This window comes from Rhinatrema bivittatum, chromosome 5, assembly GCF_901001135.1.
Source record: "Rhinatrema bivittatum chromosome 5, aRhiBiv1.1, whole genome shotgun sequence".
NCBI lineage: Eukaryota > Metazoa > Chordata > Amphibia > Gymnophiona > Rhinatrematidae > Rhinatrema > Rhinatrema bivittatum.
The window spans coordinates 166,154,409-166,181,527 of NC_042619.1; the positions used below are offsets into that span (position 1 = coordinate 166,154,409).

Consider the following 27,119-nt stretch of genomic DNA (forward strand, 5'->3'; position numbering starts at 1 on the left):
ATGCTGTAGATGAGACAGACTGAGAGTTAGATTACTCACTAGATGGTAGCTGTAGATATGTGATTTCACCAGGCTGAAGTAGATGATACTGGCAGTGAGGCAGGGAGAGCAGGCTCTCGAGGAGCGAGTACCTGATCCCTATAAGGCACCTGAAATAAAACAGAGGGCCCCTGAGGAGCAGGTACCCAAGTTAGTTAATACCTCAAAGGGCAGAGAGAGAGAGCTTCCAGCGGCAGCACGGAAGCGGCAGAGTAGCTTAGACCGGATGAATCCAATCTTATTTCCAGTCCTTGCTAACTCGATTAGCTAGCAAGTAAGGGCAGGCTAAATACCCGGATGGAGTGACGTCACTTGAGGGAGACGTCCCCGAGGTTCACGCCAATGTTGGAATAAAGACGAGGGTAGCGCGCGTGCACGCACCCTAGTAGGCCCTTGGGAGGAACATGGTGGGAGGCAGCACCATAGCCGTTCTGGGGACGCTGGAGAGGGCGGCTTGCAGATGCAGCGGTAGCCATTTTACCAAGGTAAGTGGGAGGAGCCATGAACAAGGTGAGGCAAACGGGGCAAAGCCGTCTATGACCGATGGACGCAACAGTACCCCCCTTCAAAGGGTGCCCTCCATGCTTCCTACTTGGTCTTGGTTTCTGAGGATGCACTCTGTGGAATCGTTGTAGCATCTCTTTATCCATGATATCAGCCAAAGGTTCCCAAGAGGTTTCTTCAGGTCCATAACCCTCCCATGACAGGAGGTATTCCCATACTCTGCCTCTCCTTCTTTCATCAAGGATTGTGTCTACCTTGTATTCGATATCCTCTTGCATCTATCGGTGTAGGTTCAGGTGTCTTGGTTGAGAACTCACTAAGGATCAATGGATTCAATAGTGAGACAAACGCATTATGAATCTTCATTGCTGGTGGTAGCTTCAGACTATAAGTGAGATTGCCTAATCGTCGGAGAATGGGAAAGGGTCCAACGAAGCGTGGAGCAAAGCGAGCTGAAGGTATCTTAAGTCTTAAATTCTTTGTGGATAGCCAGACTTTGTCACCAGGCTGGAAATCTGGAGCCTTGCAGTGATGAGCATCGTATCCTCTCTTTGCTCGTTGTCCTGCTTTAAGAAGCATCTCTTTGGTCTGAGTCCATAATTGTTGAATATCTTTAGCAGTAGATTGAGCTGCCGGGGATGGCACTGAGAGTGGGAGTGGTAGTGGTGGTAATGGTAGTTGTCCGTAGACCACTTCGAATGGTGTTGATCCAGTAGATGTTGCTGGATGAGAGTTGATGACGAATTCAGCCCAGGGTAACAGTTCAGTCCAATCATTCTGGTGGGTGCCCACATAGGCATGAATGAACTGCTTGAGTGTCCTCTTCATTCTCTCTGTTTACCTGTTAGACTGTGGATGGTATGTTGAGGTGAAGTCGAGAGAGATATCAAACTTCTTGCACAATGCCTTCCAGAACTTAGCTGTGAATTGGGCTCCTCGATCGGAGACTATGTGCTTAGGCATACTGTGTAGGCGGAAGATGTGCGTGTTGGAGAGCTTAGCAAGCTCCATGGCTGTGGGTAAGCCAGGGAGAGCCACAAAGTGAGCCATCTTTGAGAACCGCTCTACAGTTACCCAGATCATGTTGTTTCCTCCTGAGAGTGGTAAGTCTACCACAAAGTCTATAACAATGTGTGTCCATGGCTCGTCTGGTACTGGCAAGGGTTAAAGTAGGCCCCAAGGATGACCGGTTAGCGTCTTCTGTCTGGCACAATTAGTGCAGGAAACAACGTAGGAGAATGTGTCTTCCTTCATGGTGGGCCACCAGTAAATCTTTTTCAGTTTAGACAGAGTTCTGCATTGACCAGGGTGTCCAGCCAGTTTGGAGTTATGAGCCCATGCTAGCAGCTTTTTTCTTTGGTTCTTGGGCACAATGGTGTTACCCGCAGGTACAGAGTGAGTAGCTGCCAAGATAACTCTTTTCAGGTCAATGATATGTTGCGGTTCCTCTGGAATGTCCTCAGCCAGGAAAGAGCGAGATAGGGCATCTGCTCTGATGTTCTTATCTCCAGGGTGGTATTTCAGCACAAAGTCAAATCTATTGAAAAACAGAGACCATCTCACTTGCCTATGGTTTAGGCGTTGTGCGTGGTGGAGGTATTCCATAAGAACATGCCATACTGGGTCAGACCAAGGGTCCATCAAGCCCAGCATCCTGTTTCCAACAGTGGCCAATCCAGGCCATAAGAACCGGGCAAGTACCCAAAAACTAAGTCTATTCCATTTTACCATTGCTAGTAATAGCGGTGGTTATTATCTAAGTCACCTTAATAGCAGGTAATGGACTTCTCCTCCAAGAACTTATCCAATCCTTTTTTAAACACAGCTATACTAACTGCTCTAACCACATCCTCTGGCAACAAATTCTAGAGCTTAACTGTGCGTTGAGTGAAAAATAACTTTCTCCAATTAGTTTTAAATGTGCCACATGCTAACTTCATGGAGTGCCCCCTAGTCTTTCTATTATCCGAAAGAGTAAAAAAACAATTCACATCTACCCGTTCTAGACCTCTCATGATTTTAAACACATCTATCATATCCCCCCTCAGCCGTCTCTTCTCCAGTCTGAAAAGTCCTAACCTCTTTAGTCTTTCCTCATAGGGAGCTGTTCCATTCCCTTTATCATTTTGGTCGCCTTTCTCTGTACCTTCTCCATAGCAATTATATCTTTTTTGAGATGCGGCGACCAGAATTGTACACAGTATTCAAGGTGCTGTCTCACCATGGAGCGAAACAGAGGCAGTATGACATTTTCTGTTCACGTCGCTCCCTGTGACATAGGGAGGGCAAAGGCGATCGGCGCCATTTTGAAACCAGTCCAGCACCGAGGGTATGATTGAAGGGATGGCTCCCGGACCCCCCCGCTAGACCACCAGGTACATGTAAAAGGTTTTTGGGGGGGGGTCTGGAGGGTGGGAGAAGCAAAGGGGTAATTTGTAAAGGGTCGGGGTGGGTTTTTTTTATCGGGCCATCGGCACCATTTTTATCAGTGGTAGCCAAAATGGCACCGATGGCCCGAGAGCGGGAGATCGCGCCGGGAACCCCCCCCCCCCCCACTGGACCACCAGGTAATTTAACATTTTGGCTGGGGTTCGGGAGGGTGGGAGAGCAAAGGGGTCATTTGTAAAGGGTCGGAGTGGGTTTTTTTTTATCTGCTCAGGCCTCACTAAAAAATTAACGATGTGAATTGGAATCGGAACCGATTCCAATTCACATCTCTAACGATCTGATTTTTTTCTCCCTCCATCCGAACCTGATCGTTAAAATGATCGGGCACATGATTCACATCTCTACTGGCAGGTACTTTGTCTTTTCTGACTTTTCTAAATTTTTGGAATATATTTTATCTTGACTTCCAAGATGGTGTTTTTAAATAATCGTATTTCCAAAGCCAATTCCCTATTCCTATTGTGGCCATCATTATAGACACCCCAGTATAAATGTGAATACCTTGAATTGCCTACTACTTAATCATAGGCCAGTGCAGAAAATGTTTTAACTTTTTATTTTTTCAAATAGAAAAAGATCACTTATCTTTTTATATAGTCCTGTCACATTGCCTGACATGGCACTGTATTTCGAACATAGTGAATATTGCTTCTCTAATCTTGCCTTCACTTCTAGTTCCTCTCTGTCTCTCCATCTCTGACCTTGCCTTGCCTCCAAGTTCCTGTTTCAGCCTTGCCTCTGGACCCAACCTTGCCTTCCACCCTAGTTCCTGCTCTTGCCTCCACTCCCTGGTCCCGTCCCGTTGTCCACCTTTCTTGTTCCAGTTCCTGCCTCCTGCCTTGCCCTCTCTTACTCCTTCTCCATGCCTTGGCCCTTGTTTTCCTCCAGACTGATTTCTCATGATTGTCCTTCACTTGTTATCTGAATCTCCCTGAACACTGCCAGCACTGACCTCTGTCTGAATGCTGCCTGCCCTAACCTTTGGCCTGTCCCCGGACTCCCTACTCTCATTTGGACCATGCCTAAGTCCTTCTGGCCCCCAAACCCAAGGGCTCAATCTGCAGCAAAAGGGGCTGGTAAAGGTGAAATCTAGACCTTGTCCCTGAGCACATCTGCCTACTGACGGCATGGGCCTAGGAGGTTCACCTGCTAAGCTGAATCAATTACGCCTCAGTCCAAATGGCTTACCGACCATGATATCTACATGCATAAATGTCTTTTAAAATAATAACATGTTTCTAAATGTTGGCCCTGCCCTGGTATGCACCTAGACAGCACCTTTTCTATGTGTGTATATGTATGGGCAAAAATGAAAATTTGCATATATGTTTAACTTTTATAAAATACTGAATACACAAGTAGTACTTACATGTGTATGTGCAAAGTTTTACACATGAAACATTTTGCAAATTCAACCCATATTACCTCAGACAGCTCACACACCCAAATATATTTAATCTTACATGAAGCTAACAATTAAAAAAAAAAAAATTAGAGTTGAAGGAAAAATCCAGGTGCAAGAAGCCTTCTTCTTGTACTCTAATATCTCCATAATCATGTAAGAAACCCTCTGTTATTAAACGAGGGAATTCAAAAACTGTTTTTAAAGGGTGCATGCCAATTTTCCAGCAATCACACTGCTTAGCTTTTAAAAACTTGAAATATCTTGAGATTAGAATCTCATCTTCAGTATGCCCACTGTCTCTCTTTTTCTAATATGAACCTTGATTTTCTTGCATTTACATCTTTACTCCTGCTTTGTCTCACTCTCACACCTTATTCACTCATACTTGCCCTCTGCACACTTTGGGGCGGATTTTAAAACCCCTGCGCGCCGGCCCGCATATTTTGCATAGGCCGCCGGCGCGCACAGAGCCCCGGGACGCGCGTAAGTTTCAGGGCTTCCTGGCGGGGGCGTGGCGGGGGGCGTGGTGGGATGATGCGGCGTTTCGGGAACGGCGACGTGGGCGTGGTTTCGGCCCGGGGGCATTTTGGGGGGCGTGGCCGCGGCCTCCGGAACAGCCCCCGGGACCGGACCACGGAGCGGGGCTGCCGGCCGATGCGCGCAAAGTTACGCCTGCTGAAAGCAGGCGTAACTTTGCCGACAAAGGTAAGGGTGGGGTTTAGATAGGGCCGGGGGGGTGGGTTAGGTAGGGGAAGGGAGGGGAAGGTGGGGGGAGGGCGAAGGAAAGTTCCCTCCGAGGCCGCTCTGAAATCGGAGTGGCCTCGGAGGGAACAGGCAGCGCGCGCTGGGCTCGGCGCGCGCAGGTTGCACAAATGTGCACCCCCTTGTGTGCGCCGACCCCGGATTTTATAAGATACGCGCGGCTACGCACGTATCTTATAAAATCCAGCGTACTTTTGTTCGCGCCTGCTGCGCGAACAAAAGTACGCGCTTGCGTATCTTTTGAAGATCTACCTGTTTCTGCATACATGCCAACCGATATTAAAACACTTTATTTACTGATAAATCCTCTAGAGGAGAGAAGAGGGGAATATGATAGAAGAGGGGAATATGATTGAGACATGAAAATACTTGAAATGTGTGAATAATGTACAAGAAGCAATCTTTTTTCTAATGGAAAGAAAGCTGTAGAACTAGGGGTCATGATAGGATGCTCCAAGAGGATAGATTCAGGAACAATGATAGGAAATATTTTTTTTACAGAAAGGGTGGCATATGCATAGAATTCCCTCCTGGAGGTGATAGTTGAGAGAAAAATAGCAATAAAATTAAATAAAATGTGAGATAAACACTTAGGGGTGAATTTTCAAAAGTTTACATGCAAACAAATTAGCATATATGTGCATAATTAGCCTCTACTTGCATATTCCATATTTTACCAAAATAAAACATATGCGTGTATTGCCACTTTCGTACTTAATATATGCACATAAAAAAGGATGGTCTAGGGGTAGGGCCAAAACTAAACACGTAAGTTGCTATTTTAAAAGTCACGTGCGTACGTTTTCAACATACTTATATATTTTTACACCTGCTAATTATCTGGTATGATATTAAACATGTTTATTGCATAGTACTAACTGGGTGGAGGGTCTGGCTGAACTGCTGGGCGTTCAGGTTAAAGAATCAGGAAGTTAATGATGACCTGGAGAAGGACTGTGCGAACTGGTGGACAACTTGTTAAACTAGTTATTTTCATTTCTCCAAGGATAAGCAGGATGGTAGTCCTTACACATGGGTGACATCATCAGATGGAGCTGATGCAAAATCCTCATGCTGAGCATGCCCTATACCATGCGTCCATGCACAGCTTCTCTTCAGTTTGTTTTTGTCCGCGGAGCTGTGAGCCTCGCAGTTTGAGCTCTAAAAACTTGGCTTTTACTTTGTGGAAAACTTTGTTTTATCATGGTTTTCGCAATCGTTTTCTTCAGTACATCGCTGGGTCCTTCTACGTACCTTCCTGTAGTGTCCCCAGTCAGGGTTTTCAGTGTTTCAGGTAAGTTTCTTTTCACGATTGGCTCCCCCTGTGGTAGAGGTGCCTTGGTGCCTTCCAGTCATCGCCACCCGCCGCCATTATTCCATTCTTCTGCTCTTTTGTTTCAACTCATCATGGCCATGTCTGGTTTTCGCCGATGCCCATAGTGCCCAAGGACCATGTTGATCACTGATCCTCATGAGGCATGCATTCTCTGCCTGGGGATATCACATGATATCCAGAGTTGCTGCTTGTGCACTCTTATGACCCTGAAGGGACATCTACTACGACTTGACAAGAACATAAGAACATAAGAAAATGCCATACTGGGTCAGACCAAGGGTCCATCAAGCCCAGCATCCTGTTTCCAACAGTGGCCAATCCGGGCCATAAGAACCTGGCAAGTACCCAAAAACTAAGTCTATTCCATGTAACCATTGCTAATGGCAGTGGCTATTCTCTAAGTGAACTTAATAGCAGGTAATGGACTTCTCCTCCAAGAACTTATCCAATTCTTTTTTAAACACAGCTATACTAACTGCACGAACCACATTCTCTGGCAACAAATTCCAGAGTTTAATTGTGCGTTGAGTAAAAAAGAACTTTCTCCGATTAGTTTTAAATGTGCCCCATGCTAACTTCATGGAGTGTCCCCTAGTCCTACTACTATCCGAAAGAGTAAATAACCGATTCACATCTACCCGTTCTAGACCTCTCATGATTTTAAACACCTCTATCATATCCCCCCTCAGTCGTCTCTTCTCCAAGCTGAAAAGTCCTAACCTCTTTAGTCTTTCCTCATAGGGGAGTTGTTCCATTCCCCTTATCATTTTGGTAGCCCTTCTCTGTACCTTCTCCATCGCAATTATATCTTTTTTGAGATGCGGCGACCAGAATTGTACACAGTATTCAAGGTGCGGTCTCACCATGGAGCGATACAGAGGCATTATGACATTTTCCGTTTTATTCATCATTCCTTTTCTAATAATTCCCAACATTCTGTTTGCTTTTTTGACTGCCGCAGCACACTGAACCGACGATTTCAATGTGTTATCCACTATGACACCTAGATCTCTTTCTTGGGTTGTAGCACCTAATATGGAACCCAACATCGTATAATTATAGCATGGGTTATTTTTCCCTATATGCATCACCTTGCACTTATCCACATTAAATTTCATCTGCCATTTGGATGCCCAATTTTCCAGTCTCACAAGGTCTTCCTGCAATTTATCACAATCTGCTTGTGATTTAACTACTCTGCACAATTTTGTGTCATCTGCAAATTTGATTATCTCACTCGTCGTATTTCTTTCCAGATCATTTATAAATATATTGAACAGTAAGGGTCCCAACACAGAACCCTGAGGTACTCCACTGTCCACTCCCTTCCACTGAGAAAATTGCCCATTTAATCCTACTCTCTGTTTCCTGTCTTTTAGCCAGTTTGCAATCCACGAAAGGACATCGCCACCTATCCCATGACTTTTTACTTTTCCTAGAAGCCTCTCATGAGGAACTTTGTCAAACGCCTTCTGAAAATCCAAGTATACTATATCTACCGGTTCACCTTTATCCACATGTTTATTAACTCCTTCAAAAAAGTGAAGCAGATTTGTGAGGCAAGACTTGCCCTGGGTAAAGCCATGCTGACTTTGTTCCATTAAACCATGTCTTTCTATATGTTCTGTGATTTTGATGTTTATAACACTTTCCACTATTTTTCCTTGCACTGAAGTCAGGCTAACCGGTCTGTAGTTTCCCGGATTGCCCCTGGAGCCCTTTTTAAATATTGGGGTTACATTTGCTATCCTCCAGTCTTCAGGTACAATGGATGATTTTAATGATAAGTTACAAATTTTTACTAATAGGTCTGAAATTTCATTTTTTAGTTCCTTCAGAACTCTGGGGTGTATACCATCCGGTCCAGGTGATTTACTACTCTTCAGTTTGTCAATCAGGCCTACCACATCTTCTAGGTTCACCGTGATTTGATTCAGTCCATCTGAATCATTACCCATGAAAACCTTCTCCATTACGGGTACCTCCCCAACATCCTCTTCAGTAAACACCGAAGCAAAGAAATCATTTAATCTTTCCGCGATGGCCTTATCTTCTCTAAGTGCCCCTTTAACCCCTCGATCATCTAACGGTCCAACTGACTCTTCAAGTTGAAGAAGTCTGAGCCATCGACATCTGCATCGATGGCATCAGCATTGAAGGTCCTCAGAGGTGCACCGATGAACACCTCACCATCGACATCAGTGGGACCATCAGTTCTGTTGAGGTCGCTGTGGATTGGTGTGCCATAGACCGACCATTGTTGATTTCCTCTGGGCCAAGGACACTAGGTTCGTCTTCAACCTCAGAACCAGGGAAGGACTGGGCAGAGCATTGAGGGAAGAAGCATTGGCACCAGTTTCTGTCTAAGAAGAATTGGCACTGGTCTCTGTCGATGCACGTTGCTGGGCATGGGGATGTACCGGCTTTTGCCGTGATGCCTCTGAATTGACCCTGTGGCGAGGGCCACCCATTTTCCATTGATGCCTGGGGTCTGCGATGGTCTTCACCGGTGCTGGTGCCAGACACTGATCTGGCCACCCTTCTTTCCTCCCAGTCGGTGTTGGTATCAGTAATGTTCAAGGAGGAGCTGGAGCACTGACACCAGCTGGCAGTGAAGCGGGTGCTTCAAGGCTTTGGTCCTGAGGCACCATTGGCACCGCAGCTGGTGCTGTCTGTCCTCGTACCACTTCTGGAGAAGCTCAGTGTGATCATTGGAGTGTTACCGACCCAGCTGATATCAGTTCCCAGGATGGCACCTTATGAGGAGGAAGCTCCGCTGAGGCTAGCAGAGATGCTGAAGCCTATAGTCCCCCATCCAGGCCCATCAGTGCCTGCACTTCTGGTCATAGGCCGAGCACATAGGGCCCTATCCCCTAGCATATTGAGGATGAGGGTCTCTATGACCCCTAGGGGGATGATCAAATTGAGTCCTCCAAGGATTTGGATGGTCTCCCAATAGACCCTTCTCCAGATGAGCAAAGGAAATCTTTGCCTGAGGACTTAACCTTCGCAGGGTTTTTGAGTCCATTCCATTCCAGCTTTTGACAGAGGAGAATTCTAGGCACAAAATACTTGAGATCCTTCAGTTTGTGGAGTCTCATAAGGAGATCGTGGCAGTCCCAGTTCACGAGATCCTTAAGGAGTTGCTGCTGAGTATTTGCAAACAGCCCCTCACAGTACATCCCATTAATAAGAAGGCTACCAGATTCAATAAGGGTCAGCTGCCTCACCAATCGGTGGTGATCGAATCCTCCCTCAAAAGGGCAAAGTGCTCTTGGACACATTCCTTGGTGCCCCTGGGGAAAGACCACAGAACGATGGATGCTCTTGGGAGGAAGGTGTTCCAAGGCACCAATGCTTATTGCTTGCATCACTACCTACCAGCTCTATATGAGCCAATACCTGCGGGACATCTGGAAGCAGGTGAAAGAGGTGGCTGAGCAACTGCCTCAGCAGCAGCACCTCATGTCGCTGGTGCACAAAGGTCTGGAGTGTGGGAAACACGAGGTCCTTGAGACCTATGATGTTTTGTAGATGGTATTGAGGGTCTCTGCAGTGGGAATCGACACTCGCAGAATGGCATGGCTGCGGTCCTTGGATCTCTGACCAGAGGTACAGGAATGACTCGCTGATATGCCGTGTCCTGGGGAGAACCTTTTCGGAGATAGAGTGAGAGATGCTGTGGCCCAACTCCGGGAACATCATGAAACCGTTCAACAAGTCTCCGCCAGTACTCCAGACTCCTCCTCCTCCTCCAGGTAGCCATCGAGGCCGGTGACTAAGGTGGTGATGAATTTCCATTTTAACCAGTTAGTCACCCTGCCAATTTTCTTTCCCAGACCTCATTCACACCAAGGCGAACAAGTACTGCATAGCTTGAAGCACAAGCAAGTCTCCGCCTTGTATCTGGAGTGGACAGACAGTCCACCCAACATTTTGTTTCTTTTGATAATAGGTTGGGCATTGTTGCCAAACAGATAATATCCAATTGGCTAGCAGATTGCAACTCCTTCTGTTATACCCAGGCGGTACTGCATCTTGGGGTCATGTCAAGGCTCATTCTGTCAGAGTCATGTTAGCATCGGTGGCCCACTTGCGAGCAGTTACCATGGAAGAGATAGGCAAGCCTGCAATGTGGAGTTCTTGCCACACATTTATATCACATTACTGTCTGGATAGGGATGGCTGACATGATAGTAGGTTCAGCCAGTCTATCCTCCGCAATCTGTTTAAGTTGTAGAACCCTACTCTCCCAATCTAGGGCTGTTGTTTGGGTTCAGGCTGTCTCCCCTCTCTGTTATCAACAGCACCATTGTTGATGTGCCTGTTGGCACCTGGTTAGGTGTGCCTGTTGGTCCCCTTTTTTGTTGGGGAGCAGCCTGTAGCTAGGGATTCACCCATGTGTAAGGACTACCATCCTGCTTATGTTCGGAGAAAGCAGAGTTGCTTATCTGTAACAGGTGTTCTCCGAGGACAGCAGGATGTTAGTCATCAAAAAACCCACCCGCCACCCTGCTGAGTTGGGTTTCTCCTATTTTTTATTTTATCAAAATTCTATGTTACGAGACTGAAGAGGGAATGCATGTGGATTCTTGGTATAGGGCATGCCCACATCGGGCTGTATCTGATCATTTCATCCTTGTGTGAGGACTAACATCCTGCTGTCCTTGGAAAACACCTGTTACAGGTAAGCAGCTCTGCTTTCCTCATGCATGTTTTAAAATTTGCCAGTTTAGATGAGCAAGTCCTACTTTACTTTTAAATATGTGCACATATATTTTTAAAATAGGTAGGAAAAGTATGATCTACATGATTCTAATACATTGCATGTATTTGCAAGTAAGCCTATATACATATCTTTTGAAGATATCCGGTTAAGTGCCTATCTATCCAGCTATTTTTATCTCCATATGTTTAGACCTAACGGGCCATATTCAAAAGCTGGATGGTTAGTTTTAAAGTTATCTAGCTAAAGTTAGCTGGATAACTTTAATAAGGGATATTCAATGGGGGGTTTATCTAGGTAACTTTAGCTGGATACATTTTCCTGTTATTTGATTTATGAATATGACACCTTTAATAATTTAAATCTCATTTAACCAAGGTTTAAAAGGCTAATAAGTATGGAATTCTTTAGCTTTTGATTGTACTTGTCTGTTTTCCCTTTAAGTCACTCTATGAACCTTTAAAAAGAAATTGTATGTTGATACATGGCTTGGTAACTGGTATGTAAGCTAGTAACTGAGTAAAAGAAAGGAAATAGACAGTTGGACTAGACTGTCACTTTCCCCCAGTGGAAAAAGGTAAATACTGATATGCCCCAAGATCTGTACTGGGACCAGTGCTTTTAAAGGTGCAACAAATGAAGTGATCACATTTTCAGAAGACACAAAAAAATATTCAAAGTAGTCAAAATACAAGCAGTCTGTGAGGAATTGTAGAAGGACCTGATGAGATTGGGGAACTGGGTATCTAAATGAATTTAATATGAACAAATGAAAAGTGATGTACATATGGAAAAATCATCTTTACTTTGAATAAACAATGCTGTTTTCCATATTAGGTGTTATAACGCAGGAAAAGGATGTTGGCGTCATCATGTACAATAATTTGAAATCCTCAGCTCTGTGTAGAGCACTGGTCAAAAAATCAAATAAAATGTTAGGAAACTTTCAGAAACGAACAGAGAATATTATAATGCCCATGCTATGACCACATCTTGGGCCGGATTTTAAAAGGGTTACGCGCATAAGGTACACGAGTAACACTTTTAAAACCCCCCTGCGCACGCCGAGCCTATTTTGCATAGGCTCGGTGGTGTGTGCAAGCCCCAGGACGCGCGTAAGTCCCAGGGCTTCGCAAGGGGGGCGTGTCGGGCGGGCGGCGCAAATTTCGGGGCGTTCTGAAGGGCATGTCGGCGTGGCGCCGGCCCGGGGGCATGGTTGAGGCCTCCGGACTAGTCCCCGGGTTGGGTGATGGCGCGCCAGCAGCCCGCTGGTGTGCGCAGAGTTACGCCTGCCAGATGCAGGCGTATCTTTAACAACAAAGGTAGGGGGAAGGTTTAGATAGGGCTGGAAGGGTGGGTTAGGTAGGGGAAGAGAGGGGAAGGTGTGGGGGGGTAGAAGGAAAGTTCGCTCCGAGGCCGCTCCGAATTTGGAGCGGCCTCGGAGGGAACGTGCAACGCGCGCAGGGCTCGGCGCGCGCAAGTTGCACAAATGTGCACCCCGTTGCGCGCGCCGACCCCGGATTTTATAAGATATGCGCGGCTACGCGCGTATCTTATAAAATCTGGCATACTTTTGTTCGCGCGCGCATAGATTTATAAAATCTACCTTCTTGAGTATTGTGTGCAATTCTGGTTGCCCCATCTCAAAAAAGATATAGCGGACCTAAAAAGGTACAGAGCACGGCAACACAAAAAAAGGGGATGGAACTGCTTCTTTACAAATAAATGCTAAACAGATTAGGACTCTTCAGCTGGAAAAAGAGACGACTGGGAGGACATATATTAGAGGTTTATGAAATCGTGAGTGTGGGTGGAATAGCTAATTAGGAAACAGTGTTTACTCCTTGAGATAGTACTAACACAAGGGGGAATTCCATAAAACTAACAGGTAGTAACAAACTGGAGAAAGTATTTTTTCACTCATTATACTATCAAGCTGTGGAATTTATTACTGGAAGATGAGGTCTTGCATAGTCTGATTTAAAAGGAGTTTGGAAAAGTTCCTAAAGAAAAAGTCTATAAACAATTATTAGCTAAATAGAATTAGGGAAAGCCATCGCTTATCCCTAGGAAAGAGCAATAAGGAGTGCATCTACTGTTTAGAATGTGCTGGGTACTTCCTGATGACTCAGATTGGCTACTGTCAGAATCAAGATGCTGGTCTCCATGGACCTTTGATTTGATCAAGCCTGGCACATTTTGGAGTAAATTTTAAGAGCTCAGTGCGCGCCAAAGCCTGCAGATACTCATGTATCCTGGGCTGGCACGCACTGCACGGATTTTTTTAAAACGCGCAAGTATACGCATCTCCCGGTACACGCATAAACAATTTTTATGGAAAAAAGGGGTGGGGCCTGGGCATTTCTGGATTTTAGCATTAAAATAGCACATAACTATTTATGCTCACAAGTGCATACTGGGGGACCCTATCCATGTAAATTTACATTTGCCATGGATGGCGAGTAACAAGTCTAATTAAAACAAAAAGAGGCTAGTTAGTGAGGATTGAAGGGTTGGGACTAAAAGAATAAAAGGGAGGCAGGTTAATTAGGGGAGTTAGGAAGTCCTAGCCTTTACCTGGGCGAACTGGGAAAACTGGTAATTCGTCGACACGCATATGTAATAAAATCTTCCCATTTATGCGGTAGAGCTGGCATTTGCACGCACATTCGGAAAACCCATATAAAATTGTGCATAGATGTACGTGTATACCGCCGATTTTATACCATACATGCATGTATATGCATATGTTATAAAATGGCTGCTTCCATTCACACAAGCCGGCATACGCATGTAGATATACGCCCGCATGACTGTTTGAAAGTTACTGTTTTTATGTTCTTATGATATATTCAACACAGAAGGATGAATAGAGGTGAACTCTACATTTTCTGTGAACTCAACTAGGATGTGTAACAAAAATTCAGCAAATTTCTGATATGCTAAAAAAAAACTTTTGGAAGCATAAATCCCATGGGCTAATTTAAGTATCTTAAGTTCAACTTGAGAAAAAATGTCATGAGCTGAATATCTGCAGGTATTTGACCATTTCCACAGCTTTACAATGTTATAAAATAAAAGCAATTACTCACCTTTGAAAGAAACAATGTAACATAAACCATGTCATATCATCTAAATATTGTATTACAAATCCAGTTTGTAACGTTTAAGAATTGTAATTCACTAAATCTCAGATGTCATTCATGAACATTTTCACTTAAAGATATTCATTTCTCTTTACAGATTAAAAAATAGCAATTTTTACCGCACAAAATAAATAGTAATGCAACATTTTTAAAGAAAATGGAAAACTGTTTCTAATGAGTTTTCAGAAGCATGGTGGGAACTTGAAAACTGCATAAATTGTTTTTATAACAGCACAAATATACGGGGTCATTTTTCAAAATGCAATGGGCCGTTCTCGCATGCGATAGGGCCCTAACGCACGTGATAACGACCACATCGTGGCAACATAATTGAAATGAAGGAAAGTGGAGGGGTTTGGGCGGGATTTTAAAATATCTGGGGACCGGTGGTGCTGAGGGCGATAATTCGTTACACATTATCGCCAGCAGCAGCGCTGGAAATAGCTACACCTTTTTTGCAGAGGCGCTATGGGGGTGATAGTGCATGCTGCGGCCACAACCTCGGCAGGGAAAAATGCACCGCCATGATGCGGTCGGGTGCAACTATCGCCTCCCCCACCCCTTTTCTAGCCGCAGCTCTTCATTCTGCTATATTTATAGCAGAACGAAAAATCCTACAGAAAATTAGGAACAGAAGATGCTTATCTTGTTAATGAGAAAAAAAGTTTTAACTTGGAACTCTTTTGCTAGAGTTACATAGAAAGTTGTATTGTACATGCATTGAACTTAATACCTGTGTCTTGCAGGTTTGACAGCAGCAGCCGCAGCAGCTGCAGCAGCTACCAATGCTGCCATTGCAGAAGCAATGAAGGTGAAAAAAATCAAATTAGAAGCTATGACAAACTATCACGCCAGCAATAACCAACATGGGGCAGATTCAGAAAATGGGGATCTGCATTCGAGTGTTGGTAAGTTCAGAAAATACTAGTTCTCGAACGAGATGATACTGCACAACTTCTTGATAACTTTATTTTTAAACATTACATATAAATGTTGATATGTACCTTTAAGGATGCTTTCTATGGCACTATATTGCTTGACAGTTTAAATAATTACTCAGTTTTGTTGTTGTAGTTATCATAAGAACATTTTTCCCTTTGCAGATTACTGTATTAGACCACAGTTCATATTTTCCTTGAAAGAAAGCAATTTGATTGCTAAGAGTGCATTTTTCAAACAAGAGGTAGGGTGACAAATGAAAGTGTCAGGGGGAAATCTCACCATGGCACCTTCCATTATAAACTGTATCGATTTTCAGCAATTCACTGTAGTAGGTTGAGAGAAAACATTTTGCATAGTTCTGTGTATCTTTTTGACAACTATAGACATGCCTGCAAACTCAATTACTATATGCTTTCACATTTGAAATAGCATCTGGTAAACTTTTTTGATGATGTCAAAACAGTGGTAGGTTTTTTTTTTTAAACATATAATGAGCAAAAGGTTTATTTTTCAGAGGGAAATGTTTCAAAATATGTTGCACTCATTAGACTGTGCAAATTATTTTGCTAACATATGTGGCAAAGCTAGTTTAATCTTTTTAATTACCAGTTTTTAATCAGATCTAGATGTAGTAAAAATAATTTTTCATTCCCTTTCATTGCACTTTCTTTTGGTGTTATGTTGAAACTGCACTGGCATAATATTTCATTCGTGAGAATAGTGGTGACATGGACATTTTCTAGATACTGAGCATAACAGATGTTCATATATAAAATAACTTAAGACAATAGCATTAAATTCTTCCTCTGTCTATATGCCATAATGCTTTTTGACATTAATTTTATATACAGCCAGCTGCCATTTTTATCATTATGGAACAAATATATCAACAGTATAGTATGTTTGTTGAACAATTTTATTGCTATCTTATCCACATCGGTGTGTTATAATTGTAATGCAGTTTCGTGAAGCCTAGGACTGGATGACCTTGTAAAAATCTGTGCCTGCACATTTACCAATATTCTGCTATTTAAGATTAAGTTCATCCTATAAAATGATAAAACTCTTATGATAATTAAGGGCAATATTGCATACAATTTTTAAAAAGCTGCACCATAATAATAGGTAAAGGTCACTAAACAAAGAGAGTTAAAGGAAGCTAGCAATGCTAATAGGTAATTATTTTAAATCCCCCAATTTTATGTGTAACCTTGAGCTCTTATCCTCCCAGCAAAATTATCATTTTAGGAGGAAAGAAAAAGCCCATGGTTGGATCAAAGTGAGGTATTAGTACACTGAGTAAAATATATGGCCGTGACGCCGTTCTTCCCCATCCACAATCAATTGAATTCTTTTAGTTTAATATTTACTTGCTTAGATGAGATGCTAGTCTGCATGGTGATAAACATTCTGCTCCTGGCATCTGAAGGTGACCTGTCAGTTCATATGGACAAATCTCCTGCTTACTGAAATGTACCAAATAAATCATTAAAGCAGGCAGGTGCTCATTCCCAGATTTAAATCACCATAGATTTATGATTTGAATTAATGCTTCATTTGGTCATAGAAATAGATGCTGAGACAAATGATATGCACTGGTTGGGGCTTCCATACTGTAGCCATCCTAATATTGATTACTGAGATGCCTTTGCAATCTCTTGTTTATATCAAGTACTGCCTTGTGACAGGTTGGCTGATATGAGCTACCACTACAGATAAGAAGGAAAAATGGTCTGGAATTTTTAATAGCTCCAACCTAAACAACCTGATATGTCTAATATTTATAATCAAATATGGACTGACAGTGAGGCTTACAATGTGAAAATATTGACCCTGAGAGAGGACACAATTGGCATTTCTCTGCAGCTGAAAACTGAGGTTGATCTTTATGAAATGATTCTGAAAACAAATGGGAAAAATACATTTGATAGCATCATGTTCACTATTGCCTGTTTTATTAGAAACATATAAACATGATGGCAGGAAAAAAAAGTTATATGGCCCATCTAGTCTGGCCATCCACCGCAACTGCTCAGCTCTACAATCCCCACTACTCTCTCAGTGATCCTCTGTGCTTATTCCATTCTTTCTTGAATTAATAGATCACTATGTAACTAGATCATTAATTTTACTCTGCAGTTTCCATATGCTCCTTTGGTCTTCCAACTCACTTAGAATAAGGGCTAGAATCTGGTTCCATTTCAAGGATTATTCCCCATTTCATATCCCTTCCCAGCTTAGGGCCTCATTTACTAATTTTTCCCGTAGGCACAGAATGGGAGAGAAGTCTTAGGAAATATTAGCCCTTGATCATCCACAGCCCCAGTGAGAAGAAGACCGGAGCTGGGAAATGAACCCAGGTTCTTCTGAATGGCAGTTCACTGCACTGCTACTGGGTCAACCTACCTGCCCAATAATCTTTTCTATTTTCAGTCTCATAGCGCTGGATTTTCTAAGTTCGCAGAACTTAGAAAATCCGGTGGTCACAGGGGGCGGTCCTGCACTAGCCGGCAGCGATCGCACCATCTGCGCCGTCCTCGTAGAGTGGGCCCCGGTGACGCCCTGACTCCTCCTCTTCCGGGGCCGACTCTGCCATGATGTAGGTAGCGCAGGTGTGTGCTACCTTCGCTAGCTATCGCAGGCTTGCGCTGTTAGTGCAAGTCTGCGATAGCCTTAGAAAATAAGGCCCATAGTCTCTGAATTTATACTAACCAGATATTCTGTTGCAAATCTTTGAAGTATTTTCTCATTTTTATCTTTCTTGCAATCTTTTTTTTTTGTATTGGCTTGTTGAAGGAAGTATAGCTCCGAAAAAATAATTGCAAATGTATTAAGATAGATCAATATAAAGATTATAAAATATAAATGTAGATGTTTCTTTTCCAGCAAATATGATTACTTTTAGGTTATTACAAATCTATGTTTAGCTTTTTTGTTGCAAGGGTTATTTTCAGTTAACTCAACAATAAAATAAGCCTCGATGCTCATTTAAACCTCCAACCCCAGCAACAGCACTGTAGTCGCCCCATGAATAGCAACAATGTGTATATTCTTTACAATTAATCGTTATATATGTACCTTACCCTTAGTCTGCTTTACATGGGTGGTATAGAAATGGAGCAAATAAATAAATAAATAAAACGGCTACAAATTCACAGACTCCCGCAGGCACAGCAACATTTCCATACTCACAACCCCCCTCCCCCCCAGCCACAGCACAATAACCAAAAAAGAAGAGCAAGCCACTGTTCTGAAAAACTGAGTAAGAGCACACCCACAAACTTTCCAACCCCAGCTACAGCTGCACATTCTCAATCCTATGGGGCTTTTTCTAGGACGGGCTTCTGCTGCTCCTCTTCTGATGAGGCCCGCTCAAAATCATGTGGCACTGAGTTTGAACCCCCTTGATTTTCAAAATTCATTGTTGTTTTTACTGGTGTAGGAACTATGGGAGCTCCAATTCACTTTGAACAGACCAGCTGTGAGCCCCACAATTCAAGGTCAGCTGCAGGAGCCTGAATCAAAAAAGAGCCATGGGATTTATGAATTACTGGTATGGGGTGAGGGGAGGGAACGGGGGTCAGATAAGTTGAACTTATTTTTATTTTTATGTGTTTTTGACATTTATCTTTTGTATTTTTCTTGTCATATTGTTATTTTATTATGAATCCTTGTAATCCTCTATGAGCACTTATGTAATTGCAGAATATACATTTTAAATAAATGAAATGAAATTAGGGTGCTGATCCATTTGAAACATTCCAGTTTTCAAGGACATTTGAGGGGAAGGAGATGGTTTTAGTTTGTTAGTAATCAGAAGCCCTAGATATTTCCTACAACTTGTTTATCAACCTTTCTTTCTCTGTCATCATACTAAATTAGTTACAATGGAAAATGTTTTTTCTGTGGATAACAGCATAGCTGACAGGGGATTATCATGCTTTAAAACATAAAGCTGTGGCATTATTCTCCCTTAGAGTTAATATCTTTACCTATGAAATATCCTTTCACTGTAACTTTACAAATTTTTTTTCTATATGATTTGTTGAGAATTTAATAGATGAACTGAAAACTTATTTGAACCCTTTGTGCTTCAGAGAAGATCTGTCTATACTAATAAACTATACAGAATGAAGTCAAGCATGGAAGGCTGCCACATACAAACCAATGACCTTGCACCTGCAGCAGTCCAGTGATATTAGAACACAGTACTGCCTTTGGATTGTTCAAAATAACCTGCTTCCCCTTTAAAAATAAAAGAAAAATAATCTCCTTCTCTAAGAGCAGTGTGCACTGTGCTATATTCATATTTTAAAAGGGTAATTTTAAAAGCAATTTAGACAGGTATATTGGTCTGGCTGAAAATTACCCTTCTCTGCCTGGCTAATGTGGATTTCTAGAGCTGGGTTAAACAACTGGGGGTGTGTTGAAGTTATAGGAAGAAAACTGCTCATGTGCATTCCATTTTCAGATATGTGTGTGCACTATTTTACCCTTGCAAGCTACCCACACAAATAGGTACAAGGTTTGTTTGTACTTTATGATAGCTTATGAGCAGCAAGGTATATATATATATTAGCAGTGCACATGAACTTTGCAACCGGAGAGGCTACTGAAAATTGTTCTTGAGAATGTGGTATATTCACAAAGCTCTGTTAATTTTTTTTTAAACATATGGGGCAATTATCAAAACTATAGGGACACTGACAAAGTCCACAGTTACTTTAAACCACAGAATTTGCACCAGTTCTCAAAGGGAATTATGCATGTGATTCATATGTCTTTAGAAAATTACTATCTGAGGAGGTACATTTTAAGAGTTGCTTGTGTTAAAAGTCCCATATATGTGAGTATACGGGCCAAACACGAGCAACTCTTATTTTAAAACTGGCACATTATGGGGTAGATTTTCAAAGGGTTACGAGCGTAACCCCAAAAACCTGCTCCTGTGTGCGCCGAGCCTATTTTGCATAGGCTCGGCAGCACGCACAAGCCTCGGGACACGCGTATGTCCTGGGGCGTTGAAAAAGGGGCGGGGCTGTGGGCATGGCGCTGGTCGGGGGGCGGGACCTAGGCCTCTGGCACAGCGGCTGAGCCGGGGGATGGCGTGCCAGCAGCCGTCCAGCGCGTGCAAGATACGCCTGACAGAGGCAGGCGTAAAAAGTTAAACAAGGTGGGGGGGATTTAGGTAGGGTTGGGGGGTGGGTTAGATAGGGGAAGGGAGGGGAAGGTGGGGGGGAGCGGAAGAAATGTTCCCTCCGAGGCCGCCAATTTCGGAGCGGCCTTGGAGGGAACGGAGAAAGCCATTGGGCCTCCCCTAGGGCTCAGCGTGCACAAGTGTGCACCCCCTTGCGTGCGCCGACCCCAAATTTTATAACATGCACGCAGCAGGGCGCGCATGTTATAAAATCGGGTGTACATTTGTCCGCACTGTACCCCGCATGCGCTTCTCTTAAAATCTACCCCTATGTGCATATATGCACATGCTTACACAACCACATGTGCCAAAAAAAGTGGCAGATTTTGGGACAGAGTCTGTGCATTCCATGGAGGGGGCCAACATTTATGCGCATAAAATCCAATTTTAAATCTGGCAAATGCAGCGTGCATCGGGCTGTTAACTGCACCTATTTACTTCAGATCTTTTTCAGGAATGTCAGACTAAAACTAGTCTATAGTCAAAAACTGACTGGGTGAGGGGTCTGGGTAAACTGGAGGGAATGCAGGATGAAGGACAAGAGGGGCTTTGAGGACCTAGAGATAGACTGGACAAACTGGTGGACTGCGTGGACAAACTGATTATTTCCTTCACACGTATATGTTTTAAAATGTGCTCACTGCGCATATAAAAGCCAAGTCCCAAAGAAAGATATGTGAATAATATTTCCTCACATAACCGCTTAAAATTAGGAGCACACTTACGCATGCTAGGCTTATATTAAATAGTATATGAGCACTTGTGTGGATGATCTAAAATTCCAATGTATATATGCCTGCGCCTATATACGCGCTTATATGGGCACAGGCGCGCTTGTTCAAAAGTTACTGTCAGGGATGGTAACTTTTAAACAGGCACACGGCACACAAAGATGCGGCAATTTTATAACATATGCACAATACGCATGTATGTTATAAAATAGGCTATTCACGGATATATATATGCACCCAATTTTGTAAGTGGGCATGCTCAACCATGCAAAGTCAGGTGTGAGCTGCGCAAGTGGGTGAATTTTATAACAGGGGTGCTTCCATGCCATGACCTCAAATCTGGTATGTCTCACGCAATATTCTACTGTATCTGCTTCTTATACATATTGTTATAAATTTCTAATGTGATTTTTATCCTGGTTCTATGTAAACCGATATGATATGACTTGTGTCATGAATGTCGGTATAGAAAAGAATCAAATAAATAAATAAATGACCAGTTTCACCAGTTCATCCATTCTAGAGCTAGGCCCTGCCTTGGCTAACTATCCTGGACTGGTTTTCTGGCCTTGACTCGTGCATTCCACTTGGACTCTCTATGCTGGCCTTCCGTGACCTCTGGCCTTCCTCCTTGAACTTTGATTGCGCACCCTTGCCTGTGGTGGATGCTCCTCTATAGGAGATCCTGTGAGGCCCACCTCAAGCCTGAAGCTCCAACTAACCTCAGTCTCCCCTGTACTCTGCCTCCTGGCGGCAGGCGCCCTCCGGGTCTGACCGGAAGGCCCAGAAATCCTGCACCAGGCAAAGAGTCCACTTTCCATGTGCCTCCTTGGACCCGGGAATCTCGCTTCAGCTGGCGGTCACGGCCGGCAAGCCATGCCGTGGCCTTCTTCCCGGGCTACCCTGCCTACGCCACGTGCAGGTCGGCACGCTGGTGGCTCCTGCTCTGGTCTTCCTCCTTATCCCCATCTTCCCAGGCATGCCCACGCGCCAACGGACCCCCTTTTAGGGGTCACTGCGTGAGGGGCCCGGACTCCTCCTCACAAGCCTGCAAGTATTTAAGGCAGGGCCTGCTTCTCAGGCCTTGCCTTGGCTACTCCTGGCTCCAGTTCCTGTTTGGATCCTCCGTCATCTGAATCCTGTTTCCTGTCTTCTGTTTCTCTGTGCCAAGACCCTTGCCTGCCTGACTACAAGATACGCTACCTGCCAAGACCCTTGCCTGCTGACAATGAGATACGCGGCCTGCCAAGACCCTTGCCTGCCTGACTATGAGATACGCCGTCTGTCTACATCCTTGCCTGTGGACTCAAGTGTAACAGCCAGCCTGAGACTCCACATAATTCCAGCTGGCCCGGTACCCAAGGGCTCAACCTGCAAGGAATGAGGGCTGGTAGTGGTAAAGGTCCTGCAGGGTCTCGGGTCTCCTAAAACCTTGCCTTCCATTGGAAGGGTCCTCTGGGGTTCCTCCCCATTGGTTCCCTACTACGCTGGCCCAAGGATCCACTCCCGTAATAGAACCCCTGCTTTCTTGAATTGAGACACTGTTTTTGTCTCCACTATCTCCACTGGGAGGTTATTCCACCTATTTACTACCCTCACTGTAAAGAAATATTTCCTAAGATAACTCCTGAGTCTACCCCCTTTCATGACCTCTCATTATAGAGCCTCCTTTCTATTGAAAGAGGCTCACCTCCTGTGCATAGAAACCTTTAAGATTTTCCATTTCTCTATCAAATCTCCCCTGTCTCGCCTTTCCTCCAGGAAAGTCTATCCCCATATGCTTTAGAACTAAGACCGCTGACCATTTTAGTAGCCATCCTCTGGACCGACTCCATCCTGTTGATATTCTTTTGAAGGCGCGGTCTCTATAACTGTACACAATATTCGAAGTGAGGTCTCATCAGGTACCTAAATAGGGCCCATATCACCTCCTTTTTTCTGCTGTCTATTCCTCTTCTTAAATAGTCAAGCACCTTCCTGTTTTTTGCCAATGTTTTATCTACCTCTTTGGTCACCTTAAAATCATCAGATACACTCTTCCCCAGATCCCGCTTTTGAGGAGGACATAGATCATAGCTCTGTTAAATTTTCACACAACAGTAGTCTGATTTATTTATTTTATTTATGTATTTTTATTTAATATACATATTGTAAAGCAAGTTAACAAAGCGTATATACAAAGTAAAACATTCTTAAAAGCTGGTTGTTAAAAACATAAAAATATACATAAGGCAAATTAACCAAGCAAATGCACATACATAAAAACAATTCATAATAAACATAACATTATTCATAACAGAATAATAATAATATATAAATAGGATAATTACATGCAAATAAAGTAGAAAACTACATCATTAGGAACACTCATATGCCTGCAAGAAAAAACAAGCTTTAACTGCCTTTCTAAATTTCAAATATTAAACTTCGGAATGGATTTCCAAAGGTAAAGTGTTCCAAAAGAACGGGGCCTGTAGCAAAATGATGACTGTCTTGTAGCTTCTAGAGATATTACTGACAATGGCAGAAGAGCTAATAAGCCTATTTGCAAAGAACGGAAAGATTGTGAAGGCACATAAGGGATCAGCAGCTTGGCAAGATAGAGAGGAAAACCACTGTGTAAAGGCTGAAATTTCAAACACAAAATCTTGAAATGGATACGGTATTTGATTGGGAGCCAATGAAGCCTTTGCAAATCAGGAGAAATATGATCATATTTTTTATACCAAAGATAAGTCTGGCAGCTGGATTTTGAAGCTATAACAATCTTTTTAATTTATAACTTAAATATTTAATGTTTATTAAGTTATTTAAGTTACCTGTAAACCGGCGTGATGTGCCATACGAACGTCGGTATATTAAAAGTTGTTAAATAAATAAATAAATAAATAAATAACTAACTTGGGATACCTAACAACAGAGAATTACAATAATCTATTTTGTTGAGAATGAACACATGAACCAAAATTTTCAAGTCATGAGAGCTCAGAAGTGGATGGAGCTGATGGATGTATCGAAGGTAAAAAAAAATATTTCTGAACAATAGCAGAGATATGCTGGATCATAGTTAATTGTGAATCAAATGTCACTCCAAGAGGATAAACTGAATTTTTCAAAGAAATTGGAGTACCATTCATAACAGGGATCAAATTTGGAATGAATGAAATAATACTAAGTTAAAGGGCTTCTGATTTATTTGGGTTAACTTGCAAATAATGGCTTTGTAACTGAGAAGCAACACGCTCCAAGCTCAAATTAAAACTATATAGATGAAAACTAGATATCTTGACTTAGATAGTAATGTAGATGTCGTTTGTGTAATATTGATTTTTAAATATTGGAACTCTTGAGTAGCCCTTTCCTTTCTCTCATTGACTAACAAAACTTAAAATATCTGATTTTTTGATGTACTAAAAACTTTTCTTTACCTATAGTAACTTAGTATATGATCTGACTCAAATAATTTTAAGTTTCTGCTCACTACAATATATCTAACCAACAACAGACCATTGTGGAGTAGACCAGGGAGTTCAAATTGTATAGTAAACTGCTGTTTTATCGGCTACCGAAGCTATAACTATATAATAGGGGTGTGCATTCGGATTGACCGCATTAGTAAAACGCAACTCATATTTTTTTTTTACTTAAAAAATTGATTCGACATAAACGATCGGATTTCCCACATATCGAACATAGATATGTTCGATATGTGGGAAATCGCGATTGTTGAGCCAAAATAAAAATATAAACCCCCTCACCCTCCTTAATCCCCCCCCCCCGACTTACCACAACTCCCTGGTGATGGAGCGAGGAGTGAGGACGCCATTTCTGCAATCCTTGGCGAGAAGCATGTGACGTCGGCGGCACGTCGAGTGACGCCGGCGTCACGTGATTCCCGGCTCGTTCGCGCCGGACGGCTCGTTCGGCCCAAAAAGAACTTTTGGCCAGCTTGGGGGGGTCAGGAGGCCCCCCCAAGCTGGCCGGCGCGAACTCGCCGGGAATCACGTGACGTCGCGTCTGAGTGACGCGGCGCCACGTGATTCCCGGCGAGTTCGCGCCGGACGGCTCGTTCGGCCCAAAAAGAACTTTTGGCCAGCTTGGGGGGGTCAGGAGGCCTCCCCAAGCTGGCCAAAAGTTCTTTTTGGGCCGAACGAGCCATCCGGCGCGAACGAGCCGGGAATCACGTGACGCCGCGTCACTCGACGTGCCACCGACGTCACATGCTTCTCGCCAAGGATTGCAGAAATGACGTCCTCACTCCTCGCTCGATCACCAGGGAGTTGTGGTAAGTCTGGGGGGGGGATTAAGGAGGGTGAGGGGGTTTAAATTTTTTTTTTGCACATATGTACATATACCCAACTCATTGGATTTTTTTTATGTCCATATTGGCCGCAAGTGGGACCCCCTTTCGGACATAAAAAATATGAACATAAAATTTTGCTCTGCACATCCCTACTATATAATGTCTTTTACTATAAGAAAAAGTCAAGTTTTTATAAACTGGAATGAATTAAATTTCAGTATTTTTTTAAATGATAAACATTGTGATTTTCTTCATAGTTTTCTTTATAATTCATGTGAAAGTAAGGAGGGGAGCATAGAAAGGAAAATAAAATTACAAAATGAGGTGAGAGAATAAAATGAGGCGTGTTGTTGAAAGCTTGTTTAAATACATAGAGGGCTTACTTTTCAAACGTGCTTGCATTGTGGATTAGTCTATTGGTGCCTTTACCCACTTGTTTTGCATTCGTTTCTAAAAGAGAAAGTATGAGCATACTTTCCCTTTGAAAATTGTCTCTGAAATAAGTAGAGTTTATCACCTGATTTTTCTGTTGGTACATTTTCTCTTGAAAATAACACATGTAGATTTGGAAATATAATTTATGCATGCTATATCCCTCCTTCGACCTAAGCATATATGTAGGCCCACCTATGCTTTACCTGGCTAAAAGTACATGTGTTGTTGACTCCACATGTACTTTTAACCTGGTAAGGGTTAGGCAATTTTCAGACAGCCATTTTACCCCAGCAAAACAGTGTTTTCCTAGATAAATAGTTTCTGAAAATTGCTCTCCCTATGAAGAGAATGAAAGTCAGTTTTGGGAATGAGAAAGTAACAACAACAGAAAACATCTTTAATTTTAAATCTTTGGAAAGGATCAGGATATGTGCTTTTGAGTTTCATACATTCAGAAAAACAAGGATCCACATATCATTGCTGTGTCTATTGCTATAATTGTGAGTGTTGTATGAAACTGCATGATTTGGAATGCAACGCAGTACCTTATTATCAGTAATCATACTGTGCATTGCAGTTACAAGTATGCGTGCACGTATGTAGGGAAACCTTAGCCTTCTATAGAGTAAATTCCCTTGAGAAAGGGTAAATATATTCCCTGGTAGAAAATATTTTTCTTGTACTGCAGAAGTAGGACTGGTTTGGAATCCTCATTATCTATAGAAGGAATTCCTGGGAGCATCAGTAGAGCAGGACCATATGAATAGAGAAGGTCTGTGGTTTGACCTAAAAAAATTACCTCTATGAAGCTTGAGCTAGGAGAATTAATAATAGCCCTAAAGAACTGTCGGGCGGATACAATACAGTGCGCTCCAAAGGCGTTAATTTTTGCTGGCGCCGAGGAAGTGTACAGAAAAGCAGAAAAAACTGATTTTCTGTACACCCTCCGACTTAATATCATAGCGATATTAAGTCGGAGGCCCCAAAATAAAAAAAATTTTTTAAATCGGCCTGCAGGTTGGAAGACGGATGCTCAATTATGCCAGCGTCCGTTTTCCGAACCCGTGGCTGTCAGCAGGTTTGAGAACCGATGCCGGCAAAATTGAGCATTGGCTGTCAAACCCGCTGACAGCCGCCGCTCCTGT

At 43.0% G+C, this 27,119-nt stretch overlaps 1 protein-coding gene across 7 annotated transcripts in view; it reads left to right on the forward strand.

Annotated features, from left to right (window-relative positions):
- The window catches only part of DACH1 (dachshund family transcription factor 1), a 1,193,143-nt gene that overhangs the window by 509,753 nt on the left and 656,271 nt on the right, over positions 1–27,119 (forward strand). For all 7 annotated transcript variants that reach the window (XM_029603010.1, XM_029603012.1, XM_029603015.1 and 4 more), the window contains exon 3: positions 15,113–15,274. In XM_029603010.1, coding sequence (XP_029458870.1) covers positions 15,113–15,274 — 162 coding nt within the window. The remainder of the gene's footprint in view (positions 1–15,112; positions 15,275–27,119) is intronic.